General features: G+C 40.9%; 1 protein-coding gene across 4 annotated transcripts in view; it reads left to right on the top strand.

Annotated features, from left to right (window-relative positions):
* GLCCI1 (glucocorticoid induced 1) overlaps positions 1-13,164 on the top strand; it is a 183,147-nt gene that overhangs the window by 57,856 nt on the left and 112,127 nt on the right. For all 4 annotated transcript variants that reach the window (XM_030200993.1, XM_030200984.1, XM_030201012.1 and 1 more), the window contains exon 3: positions 6,574-6,663. In XM_030200993.1, coding sequence (XP_030056853.1) covers positions 6,574-6,663 — 90 coding nt within the window. The remainder of the gene's footprint in view (positions 1-6,573; positions 6,664-13,164) is intronic.

The following is a 13,164-nucleotide window of genomic DNA, read 5'->3' on the forward strand; positions in this document are numbered from 1 at the left end:
CTCCCAATGTTTCAATGTTTGTGCTCCATTGTTACACTCCCAAGGACACTCCAATTGTTTCGCATAATTATGCAAAATGTAATCCATAATCAATCTGTAACAAATTGTATTTCCAATATTTAACTCATATTGTAAGCCACACTGAACCCACAAAAAGGTGGGAAAATGTGGGATACAAATGCAATAAATAAATAAATAGTTGAAATGCGTTTGCCCATGAGTCCATGATATTTAAGCTGAACTTGATTTCGCTGGTGATTTCTGTCAGATCACGTTTGTAAGGAATGTATATTGTGACATCGTCTGCATAGATGAAAGGGTTAAGGCCTTGGTTGGATAAGGATTTGGCTAGTGGGGGTCATCATTAGGTTGAAAAGGATCGGTGATAGTGGTGATCCTTGAGGTACTCTGCATTCGGCTTTCCACAATGGTGATATGTTTGAGCTTGATTTCACTTGATATATTTTAGTGGTTAGGAAACCCTTGATCCAACTAAGTATGTGTCCGCCAATCCTGAAGTAATCTAGGAGACTTAGTAGTATTTTATGGTTTACCACGTCAAACGCACTGGACATGTCGAATTGGAGAAGTATGCTTTTGCCTGTTGCTATTTCCTGCTTGAATTTGGCTAGGAGGGTAATTAGTACTGTTTCAGTGCTATGCAGGGGGCGAAATCCTTATTGTGATTCATGTAATATTGTGAATTTGTTTATATAATCGGTAAGTTGTTTGGTTACCATGCTTTCCATCAGTTTCACCACCAGTGGGTTTGATTTTTTTCTTGGGATCTTTTGGTATTGGGTTGAGTAGGATGTTGCCATATTCCTTAGGGAAGAGACCTTGTTGAAGCATAGACATACCAGATAAACACACATCTCCCAACATGCTTTTACCACTTTTATTGTATTTAATACATTTTAAACTGGCTTTTGAGAGCTAATTCCCACTTTCCACAGGTCAGCACAGAATGAGCTATAAAGATGGCAGGACTAGAAAATGTAAGTGTGATTTGACTAATTTCCTTGTGTTTGCAGTCTTTTGCCCATTCTTTTCTTGCCTCGTAAAGGAGGAGGTACTATCTCTTGAAAAAGAAATGTAGTAAGGGCTGGCCTAGTTGCTCATACAAGTAATCTGCTCTTACGGTTCATTTCCTTGGTTGGCTGGGGATGCTTTAAATGCTGCATCTTGGCTATTGCCTGGCTGATCAGAGGGTGCTGTCAGGTTCCAGAGGGTGCAGTACTAAATGAAATCAAAATGTCATTTGATCCAGATGGTTGTTGCAGTGACCCAATGAAAATGTTTGTGGAGAAGGAAGATATAGGAGAAAATCCTTCGTTCAAATGAAGGCTGTTGGCCCAAGATCCCAGCCTGGTTCTGTTTGAGCTGGATAAAAAGAAGCAGAAGAAAACTGCTGGTTTAAAAAAATAAAAAGATGACATTAAAATGATGTCCCATTCCCTCTCCTGAGTATATTCCTTTTAATTCCTTTACAGGGAGAGGGATTCCTTTCTTCAAGTTGCAGATTGCCTTGAGTCACCCTCAGTTGTTACTTGGCACAAAGGGAAAAAAAAGTTAAATAGGAAGCTTCAAGATTGTGATCTCTAATTAGATCTAACAGTATAGTTTCCATGAGTATATTTGGTGGTAAATTTTAATGTTAGGTACAAGTTTATTTAGGGACGTTAAGATTGAACACATTAGTCAAATTGCAAGTATTTGGAAATCTTTGTACCAGAGATTTCTCATTGCTTTCTTAAAAATGAGAACCATTCAGACTGTGCAAATACATTAACGCCTGCTTACTATTTAGACAGCTGGACATAATTTTGTTTTCCACACATACCCCAGGTTAGCTTGACAGTAGTGAATAGAAGCCTCTTTTAATCTTTCTGTATATGCCTCATTTTCTGCCAAATATATCTGTGCTCACTGCTGTCAATGAAACATTGAGAAGCAGTAAATATTTTAAATTCTAGCAGCAGGTTTGGAAACTAAAACGTACTGATATTAGCTTTGTAAGTATTAGCGTTGTAACGATAGGTTCACTGTAAAGAGATGTTTAGGTTGTCTCTGTAGATAGCTTCCTTTGACTGACTTTTTTTTCTTTATCTGATCGTTTTGCTACCTAAAAAAAAAATAACCTGGCTACCTAACCCCCCCCCCCCCTCAAAAAACCTGTTTAGTGCTGCCCTGGTGCTGAGCACTCCCATGTGAAGAACCTGAGTTTGATTTTTGGATGAGGACTCGGTTCCATGGGCCATGTAAAGATGCTTCAGGGAGAGTCTTGTTCATAAGTATCAGCTGGGTCAAAATAAATGCCTAGGACTACAAAATAACTAGTAGTCTCTGAAGATATCCATTTGTCTGAGTACTTTTTCCTTTTTACCCTCAACTTTTGGTTTGATAGCCTTGCCTGCACCAGTGTGTGAAAGTACACAGAAATTGAAAGTGGTACATGACGCATTTTCCATGTTTTTGTGTAATACCTGTTGAATTATTTTTTTGGTAGCTTGTGAGCCTACAATATATGATTTTAAAAAGAATACTCTTTAAATGTATCATGGATATTTACATTTTGGACTTATCCATGTAACAAATATTCAAAAACACTAAAAAGACAACCTTTCAAATAACAGAACAGTTTTTTCATTTCTTTTGCAGTAAAACTTATGTCTGAGGGTAATACTATATATAGAATTTGTGTGGGGTGACTGACGTTTGACCAAGTTTAGTTGTCATGGTATTAAATCTCTGATGCAATGCTTTGGTACAGCTTTGATCAGACAGATTAGATAGATTAATCTTTCTAGCTAGCTAATCCAAGAATATGCTTGCTCCTGTGGGAAAATGTGGGGTATAAATGTACCAAAAATAAATAAATGTTACATAAAATAGACACTACAAAACAAACACAATATTCATAAGAACTGTAGTAAAAGAGCATAAAAACAAACAGCTGCAGCCTGTCTGCTGAGAGCATTGAGAGATTGGATCTTTGGGTCTAGTATACATGTGCCACGTGAGTTGGAGGAGGCCTTTTTTCAGCCTTTTGATTTAATCGCATTATTACATACCAGAAAACAGATGATACCAAAAGCCTTTGGACATAGTATTTTATTAACGCCCCTCTGGGACGCATGGCAATTTCTAGGGAGAAGTTTAGGGGGAGACCCGAAGATATCGGAATTAATCACGATTAAAGGGAACCCAGAATTCTTACCGGGACTTGAAAATTCGGTTTTTCAGCAATGGGAAACCAGAGGATATTGTAACCTAAATAATATACTAGATGCCTCAGGGAAAATCAAACCCTTAGACCAATTAATATCACATGCTGAACAGAGATGGGGGGATGTATTTGCATATAATCAGATCCGACATTATGTTCAGTCCTTGGGTAAGGAGAATCTAGAGGCCAAGCTGGGAGAAAAAGTACAGGCTTTTTTCGATGAGATTTCGCCTGAGACTCCATCTATTTCGGGAATTCACAGAAAATTGTGGGTCTTGATTCCGAGAGAAGGGCTGGCGCAGCTTCGGCAGCGGTGGGAAGCAGATGTAGGATTAGATTTAACCAATTGGGATATTGACAGACAAATTAAGGGGATTCCTAAATTAATTACAGGTGCCCGGTATAGGGAATGTGCTTTTAGGACACTCCATAGGGCATATTTTACACAAACACAATTGTTCCGGTCAGGAGGGATTCACTCACCAGTGTGTTTGAAATGTGGACAGCATGAAAACACATTTTACCATGCCTTTTGGGAATGTGTAAAGACACAGAGATTTTGGCAAGGAGTAGTGGAATTTTTGTCTTATATATTATCAAAACGGATAACAGGCACCCCATGTCAGTTAATTTTAGACTGTTTGGGGTCATTCGGGGGCTTGTCAGCAGATAAGATATTTCTGTGCCGTAAACTGAGTTTAGTAGCTAGGAAATGCATATTGCAGGTCTGGGTGTCAGAGAGTCCACCAGAATATTGGCATTGGCGTAACCTGGCACATCAATTGATGGCCTGGGAAGCGCGGGAAGCAAGAGGATCCTGCAAACGTAAAAAGCGCTTCCTTAGTATTTGGGGCCCACTCTTGGGGACTCTAACTCAGAGAGGTAGAAGCCATATTCTTAATACGATGTGAATCTGCTGGGATATTACACACGATAAGAAGGAATATCCTGCGGCTTACAACCATACACACATAAGACCATACAGCTGATTCCCAAGATAGGTAAGATAGGATAAGATAGAGGGTTGGGGAGGGAAGTAGGAAGGGAGGGGGTTAAGTATATTCAATGGCAAATGACAGCATAAAAACACATGTCCAAGGGATATAATGGGGATTTGACTAAGGTGGGCCACAAAGGTGTGGGGATTTACATGTTCGGGATAGCTCCAAATTCAATGATAGACATATAACACTGAGGCGAAAGACTGGGGCTACTTCTAATTATGATGCATGATGGTTTCCTATATATGACTCCGTTGGAGACAGTTTCAGTTTGATTTTTGTAAAGTTAATAGTGAAGATATAAAAATTGTATGGTCGCCATTGGAACTGTTGATAGGGTACAACTAATGGAATAGGGGGGAGAAACAAAATGTTAAAAATTTAAGGATGGAATGTACCTGAGGAGTTCTATTGTAGAGAATCAATGTACCAGAGAATTCTGGATGACTTATGGTGCATGTATATTACTGATGTTGTCATTAATAAAAAATTGTTGAAATATAAAAACAAACAGCTGCAAAATCCCATCTAAATATTTAAAAAAATTGGTTCCCGAGAGACGGCTTATCGCTGGACTTTGGGAAGAAATTGAGGGAATTCTTAGAGGGAGATGCGGCTGGACAAGTGTTGATTTCCTGGTTTCGTAAAGAACTGGAGAAAGGACAATCAGGAATGTACAGGTGTTTGTATTATAATAATCTGACTATCTTGCCTTATATACCTTTACATGTTCATATTTTCTTAAACCTTACTACTATTATGTTTATATCAGGTTGTTATATCCTCCATATAATACTTTATAATTCTATTTACTATGAAAGCCGCATTGAACCTGCTGTATGTGGGAAAGCGCAGGGTACAAATGTAATAAATAATAAATAAATAATAATGTCACTGGTAGGGGTGTCGCGGGTCATACATAGTGCGGAACTCCAGGAGTGTCAGTTCAGAGCAGTGCACAGAGCCTACTTCTCCCAAAGAAGGGCATTTCATGCAGGGGTTGTAGATACTGACAAATGTCAAAATTGTAAACAGATGGTTGCAACATTTATGCATGGCATTTGGCAGTGTAGATATATAAAATCATTTTGGATGAATCTTGCCAAATTTCTTAGTGGGGTATTAGGATTCCCAATAGATCTCACATTTGAAAGGATGCTGTTTAATATTATTGGGCAGTGAGGAGCAGGCACACAAGGGGAACGCATTTTCCTAAGCAAGTCTTGTATAGTAGGGAAAAATATATATTCTTAACCACTGGCTATCGGACATGCCTCCCTCCTACTGGTATTGGAGGAATAAGCTTCACCAACTTATGGGAATCCGGGGGGGGGGGGGGGGCAAGACTTTCGCCAAAAAGGCAGTTGAGATTTTTGGCCATATGGCAGCAATATTTAAACAAAGTATCTCCTAGAGCATGTAGCCAAGTCCTGAATAGATTACCATGGGGAATCCCAGAGAGAATAGAGCCCTAAGGATTGGTTTATACATGCAGGACTTGGGAGGGTGGGTGAGATAATAGAAGGGAGGGAGGGGGGATGGGAAGGAAGGAGGGGAGGGTGGGAAAGGGTCTAGGCATATGAAAATTATTGAATTGTTTAATTGGTTGGATCCTTAGTAAAAAAAAAAAAAAAGTGTTGGGAATGGCACAGTGGGTGGGGTAGGGTGGAGGGGAGAAAAATATTAAAACTGTTGATGGCGAGCCCACTATATGGTGCTCATTAAGTTGAGTTGGGTCTAACTTGGTGTAAACTGAGCTCGTCAGTTGTATTTTCTGTTGTATCATCAATAAAAAATTGTTGTATTTTAAAAATTGTAAAAAAGATGTGCTTTTAACTGTTTCTGAAAGGAAAGTAAGGACTGCGCTGAGTGTAATTGTTGAGACAAAGCATATCGAAAAGAGGGAACATCCAAAAGGGCTTTCTCATCTGAGCATAAAGATCTGACCAAGTGATAAATTTTTTAAGAATTAGCAAGGCATGGTGGACCATCATGTAATATTTTGTAAAGCAACACTAACATTTTAAAACAAATTCTTCATAACATGGGACGCCAATGTAGTCTGCTAAATTGGGGTGTTATGTTCAAAATGCGAAGTCCTGGTAATCAGGCATGCAGTTGCATTTTGAGCAAAGCAACAATTGTTTTGAAAGTCCAAGAAATAATGTATTGCAATGATCAAACAATGGTGTAACATAAAACTGTACAACAGTAGCAAAATTCACAGGACTTAAGAAATTGTGTATGTTGTCCTTATGATTATTTAATGTGTAATAAAATAATAATTATAAAAATCTAGTTACTGGGGCACCGCAACAAAATCTATTCTTTCTTTTACGGTAGACTCCAAGTTGCTGGGCAGAGGAAGGTACAGAAAAGAGAAGTACACATCAGCGTTCTGCATCTTGGGGCAGTGCAGATCAGCTAAAAGAAGTAAGTTACTATTTGCTTTCAATTTAGCTTTCATTTTCATTTGATTTTGAATCACACAGATCAGATCAGTTCTGTTCTCAAAATAAGATAAAGCCAGCTACTGATTTGATGGTCAGACTACAAGTAGCAGCTTTGGTATCAGTTTTTAGAACACAGTTTCTGGTTTTGGGGCCAGCAGGGCTGGTAATATTATGGAGGCAGTGTTAATATTTCCTGCCTTCCTTCCAGCAGTGGCATCTGTTAGCCAGCCTTGAGATGCATGATTACAGATTTCCAGTGGAATCTGGAAAACTGTCTTCTGGCCCCTGGCTCAAGACTACTGGCTTGGATAGGTTATGATTTATTGGATAATTGAATTTGATATACCACTCTTCATAACAGAGCATTTACAGTCTTCATAACAGAGCAGCTGCTTGTGACTCTGGGCAAGTCACTTAACCCTCCATTGCCCCAGTGTCAGGCTTCTTCCCTAGAAGCTCTGGGTTAGTGAGCCCTTGGACCACTACCGTGGAGCGGCAGTGGCAGGCAAGGTCACCTTCAAAGCAGAGATGAGGCAAGGCTGGAACCCCGGACTGGAGTTCTGCACTGGAATACACAGGACTGGAACGCACCAGACGGATGCACACTGGACGGGTACACATTGGAGTGGAGCCCATTGGATTGGAACACACGGGACCTGAACACACTGGACCTAGGCTTCACCTACGCTTAGCCTCCGTTCCCCGAGGGTTGAGCCCTCAGGTTCGGGCAGCCGGCAGGGCTTACAGGAAAACCAGAACTGGAACTAGCAAGCAGGAACAACAGGAATCAGGATACAGAAGTGCACTTAGGCGAAAGCAAGGCAGACAGGCAGGGAATGTCCGGGTTCCGGCAATAGTCAGGTCTGGCCACAGGCAGTGAATATCCGGGTTCAGGCAGTAGTCGGGTCAAGCAGCAGGCATCAAGCAGAGAATATCTGGGTAAAGGCAGTAGTCGGGTCAGGCATCAGGCAGAGAGTAGTCAGATTCAGGCAATGGTCAGGTCAAGCAGCAAGCAGAGAATATCTGGGTACAGGCAGTAGTTGGGTCAGGCAGCGGACAGGACTAGGGCTGAGGCTCCAGAAGCAAAGGCAAACACACACGGGAAAACCAGAAAGCTAAACAAAAAACTAGTAAAGCTGTACACAAGCTAACAAGCAAAGCTATGCCCAAGCGAACTAGTAACAAGCCAGAAACTCACACTGAACTGGACAAGGTAGCAGTGCACAGAGCACTCTAACATACCAGGGACCTTAGACAATGCAAAGGCTGCAGTCTTTAAGTGATTAATAAAGCCCTTCAACACCTGAGGAGCAGCTGCAGCCATCAGTAAGCAACTATGGAGGCTGTCCAGGCACAAACAAGAGAGACAAGTCCGGCAGCCGGAAGAACCGGACCGGACTGGGCTAAAGTCTGGAACAGGTAGGAACAACAAGACAAACTGTGGCAGCCACTGGCCCTGGCCACCAGCTGGTGAGAGGAGCACAAACCAAGGAGCAGGCAGAGCGCACACAGAACATAAAGAGCCTTAGAATACCTAGGAGCAGCACAGAGGAGCAAACAGAGCCAGGCTGGAGACAGAGGTAGAGCTAACTCAGCACCCCCAGGTGCAGTAGAGTGGAGTAATTAGAGCCATGCTGGAAGCAGCCAGAACACAGAAGGAAAACTACTCCAGAAAGGATAGGCAGAAGCCAGCTTAGAAGCTGACCCCCAGAAATAAGGTAAGTCTGAGGGTGGTCACGGCCACAGACGTGACACCCAGGTACAAATAAGTACCTGTATATAATATGTAAGCCGCATTGAGCCTGCCATGAGTGGGAAAGCGCGGGGTACAAATGTAACAAAAAAAAAAAGAACTCCAGTCAATAAAAGCAAAGAGGTGCAACCGCAACGAGTATTGTGTTCAATTCTGGTCGTCGCATCTCAAGAAAGATATAGCAGAATTGGAAAAGGTGCAGCGAAGGGCGACTAAAATGATAACGGGGATGGGACGACTTCCCTATGAAGAAAGACTAAGGTGGCTAGGGCTTTTCAGCTTGGAGAAGAGACGCATGAGGGGAGACATGATAGAGGTATATAAAATAATGAGTGGAGTGAAACAGGTGGATGTGAAGCGTCTGTTCACGCTTTCCAAAAATACTAGGACTAGGGGGCATGCGATGAAACTACAGTGTAGTAAATTTAAAACAAATCGGAGAAAATATTACTTCACCTAACGCACAATTAAACTCTGGAATTCGCTGCCGGAGAATATGCTGAATATGGTTAGCTTGACAGAGTTTAAAAAGGGGTTAGACGGTTTCCTAAAGGACAAGTCCATAAACAACTACTAAATGGACTTGGGAAAAATCCACAATTCCAGGAATAACATGTATAGAATGTTTGTACGTTTGGGAAGCTTGGCCGCTGTCGTGGACAGGATGCTGGGCTCGATGGACCCTTGGTCTTTTCCCAGTGTGGCATTACTTATGTACTTACGTTACCAGAGAATGTGGTAAAGGCGGTTAGCTTAGTGGGGTTTAAAAAAAAAAGTCTGGACGGCTTCCTAAAGGAAAAGTCCATAAACCATTATTAAAATGGACTTTGGGAAAATCCACTGCTTATTTCTGGGATAAGCAGCATAAAATGTTTTGTACTTTTTTTGGGATCTTGCCAGGTATTTGTGTCCTGGATTGGCCCCTGTTGGAAACAGGATGCTGGACTTGATGGACCTTTGGTCTGTTCCAGTGTGGCAATACTTATGTACTTATGGCTTTATCCAGGGGGCTATCGCTTGCCTGCTTTAGCCGTTTTCGTTGGAGACTCTCGTCAACGTCAAAATCACTTGTGGCTTGCCGTAAGTTTGCTTTGTCATTGATCCACTCCCGTGTAGTGGACTCACTGATGCCCTTGTGTCTGCACACCTCCGCTTGCATTTTTCCTGATTTTAAAAGATTTAAAACTTGTAGCTTTTCTTGTACTGACCATACTTTTCTTTCTTTTTTTTTTTTTTTAATGAATTTCCATGTTAGCCAGTACTGCCTTGCGTCAATTTGAAGAATTAATTCAGAACTAATTAGCTTGCACCTGAAACACATGAAAAATCTGGGGTCGAAGCTCTGACTGCATTGTAACCAATCCTGCATTATATTGTGCTGTGTTGTAATGGGTCTATGGTGTATTTGATTTACCATCTCTTTGGCCAAGCCAACCGAAATGGTTAAGGGTCTCTTTCTGAAACAAAAAAAGTATAAAAATTTATAATAAAAATATTCTCTATCCAAAAATAAAAGGAAACTAATATAATAAAAACATTGAGTTATCCTGGGGGGTGCACAAGTTTGATGGTTAAGGTTTAGACTATTTAACATGTAATCCTGGAAAAGTTTTGTAGGTAAAAATATTTCTATCATTTATTAAAATTTCTGCAGATTTGGTTGTAGTTGAAGGTGAGATGGTATTGAATTCCCTAAAACAAGAATGGGATCTTAAATAAAAAAAAAAAAAGCTGTGTTTTGGGTGCAATCTAACCTTCTTTGAGAAAAGGTTGGGATAGCTAAGTGATTCTGGTTTTGAGGCTTCAGTGATCATGATGGACAATAAGGAATGAGTAAGTTGGCCAGATATTGACGTTGTCCTGTGTTTAAAATAAAATGTTTATGAGCTATGAGTAAAGTTCATATTTCATTTGAAACATGCATGGGAGCCAGTGTGCCTTCTGAAAAAGGGGTGTAACCCTGTTGCAACCCTGTTGTACTGTTTGCACCTGTAATGATTCTAATAGCTAAGTCTCGATAGATTGGAGACTTTTAATAGTGTAATTTGGTAGGCTGTTAAGTAGAGAGTTAGCATAATGGAGCCTACTCAACACTAGAGCATGTACAAGTTTATGCATGGAAGCTTTTTCTACATTGGGTCTAACAGATCAAAGTGTAAGGCTCTGAATCAGCTATGAGACATTGAAGCAATGTGAAATTCAAATGATAACCGGGAGTCTAAGGTAACCCCTAAAATATTTTCTAGAGGAAACAAGTGGTAATGTATATCCAGATAATTGAGGGCAGACAGGACTTAATAGATGGTCCATTATCCAAATGGCCATTGCTTTTAGGGGGATTCAATTTTGAGGAGATTTAATCTCAAATTGTGATCATCTAACCATGAAACAATTTTATCCAGTCAATTATTTAGAGTAGAAAGGTCAGGATCAGTTGCATCAACAAAACTAATTACCTGAATATCATCAGCAAGGAAATGAGCTGCTATACCTAATTGTTGAGTTAATAATGCTAGTGAACTTAAAAGTAAATTGAAAGGAATGGGGGATAGTAAAGAACCCTGGGAAACTCCACAGGGTAAGTCATGAGTTTTGGAGGCATCGGAAGAGTGCAGCACCTAAAAAGATCTTTGGTTTTATTAATTTTTATTACATTCATAAACCACACTTCTCAATCCAGTAATTATCAGGCAACAAAGGAGGAGGTAGTGCTTGACAAGGTCAAAAGCTGCTGATAAATTGTCAAGCAAAACAACCAACTTTCCAACTTCTGGTCTCCTAACTGTAGGGTCCCACAGGTATCTCCGCTATCACCTATCCTGTTCATTCTCTTTGTCATTCCTTGCCTCAATACATCTGGTACTTATGAACGGTTATCCTATGCGGATGACATCCTGCTTCTCTTACTCGTGACAGCATCACTGATCAGTCAAAGATGAGATCAATAGCATCAGTCAAAGATGAGATCAACAAACTCAAGAAGGAATTAGCTATAATTAAAGAAGCATCCAGGATTACTCATTTCCCAGCTAATTTACCACCACCTCTGCCTCAGAGAATAAAACAGAGGAATAGGTGGGTCACCGTAGGCTCTGGTAGATTAAGATCTGTGACACAGAAACACTTGCCCTCCCAAGCTTTGCCGCTGTCATTCTTTTGCAGCGTTGCATCATTTTGATGCTGAAAAAAGAAGTACTGTGGTGGAACCAGAGGCAATGAAAGCAGCACAACCCGAGAAACATCCCCTAGATAATGAAAGAATGGTGAAAAGCAGAAAATTCTTACTGCTTGGAGACTCCATTATCAGAGGCATTAACTTAGAAATACAGTTCAGGGGTTACAACCTAGTGAAATATCTTCCAGGATCTTCAGCTACAAGATGTACAGACCAAATATTGAAAGTGATCTGAGAAGAGAGCGAGGTTTCAAACCTGATGTTGTAATTCACCTGAGGACAAATGACCTGGCCAACAATAACAAGTTTACCGCACAGAGAGCGTTCTAGAAGCTTGGGGAGGGACTGAAATCTTTGGTTTGGACTATGGCTTTTTCTGAAGTAATTCCTATGTGAGGGAGGGGAGAGGAAAGACTATGCAAAACAGAGGAATTCAATAAGTAGCTTGAGTCTTGGTGTAAAGAAGAAGGTTTTAGGTACATAGGAGTAACTAGCGAGGTAATTAAATTTGCTGATGACACAAAGTTATTCAAAGTCGTTAACTCGCGACAGGATTGTGAAAAATTACAGAAGGACCTTACAAGACTGGGAGACTGAGCGGCTAAATGGCAGATGACGTTTAATGTGAGCAAGTGCAAGGTGATGCATGTGGGGAAAAAAGAACCCGAATTATAGCTACGTCATGCAAGGTTCCACGTTAGGAGTTACGGACCAAGAAAGGGATCTGGGTGTCGTCGTCGATAATACACTGAAACCTTCTGCTCAGTGTGCTGCTGCTGCTAGGAAAGTGAATAGAATGTTGGGTATTATTAGGAAAGGCATGGAAAACAGGTGTGGGGATGTTATAATGCCGTTGTATCGCTCCATGGTGCGACCGCACCTTGAATGTTGTGTTCAATTCTGGTCGCCGCATCTCAAGAAAGATATAGTAGAATTGGAAAAGATGCAGCGAAGGGTGACTAAAATGATAGCGGGGATGGGGACGACTTCCCTATGAAGAAAGACTAAGGAGGCTAGGACTTTTCAGCTTGGAGAAGAGATGGCTGAGGGGAGACATGATAGAGGTATATAAAATAACGAGTGGAGTGGAACAGGTGGATGTGAAGCGTCTGTTCACGCTTTCCAAAAATACTAGGACTAGGGGGCATGCGATGAAACTACAGTGCAATAAATTTAAAACAAATCGGAGAAAATATTTCTTCACCCAACGCATAATTAAACTCTGGAATTCGTTGCCGGAGAACGTGGTGAAGGCGGTTAGCTTAGCAGAGTTTAAAAAGGGGTTAGACGGTTTCCCAAAGGACAAGTCCATAAACCACTCCTAAATGGACTTGAGAAAAATCCACAATTCCAGGAATAACATGTATAGAACGTTTGCACGTTTGGGAAGCTTGCCAGGTGCCCTTGGCCTGGATTGGCCGCTGTCGTGGACAGGATGCTGGGCTCGATGGACCCTTGGTCTTTTCCCAGTGTGGCATTACTTATGTACTTATGTAATGGGGTAATATGTGGAAAAATAACAGGCAGTACTGTAGTGATGGGCTACATCTTTC

This window comes from Microcaecilia unicolor, chromosome 1, assembly GCF_901765095.1.
Source record: "Microcaecilia unicolor chromosome 1, aMicUni1.1, whole genome shotgun sequence".
Classification (NCBI taxonomy): Eukaryota; Metazoa; Chordata; class Amphibia; order Gymnophiona; family Siphonopidae; genus Microcaecilia; species Microcaecilia unicolor.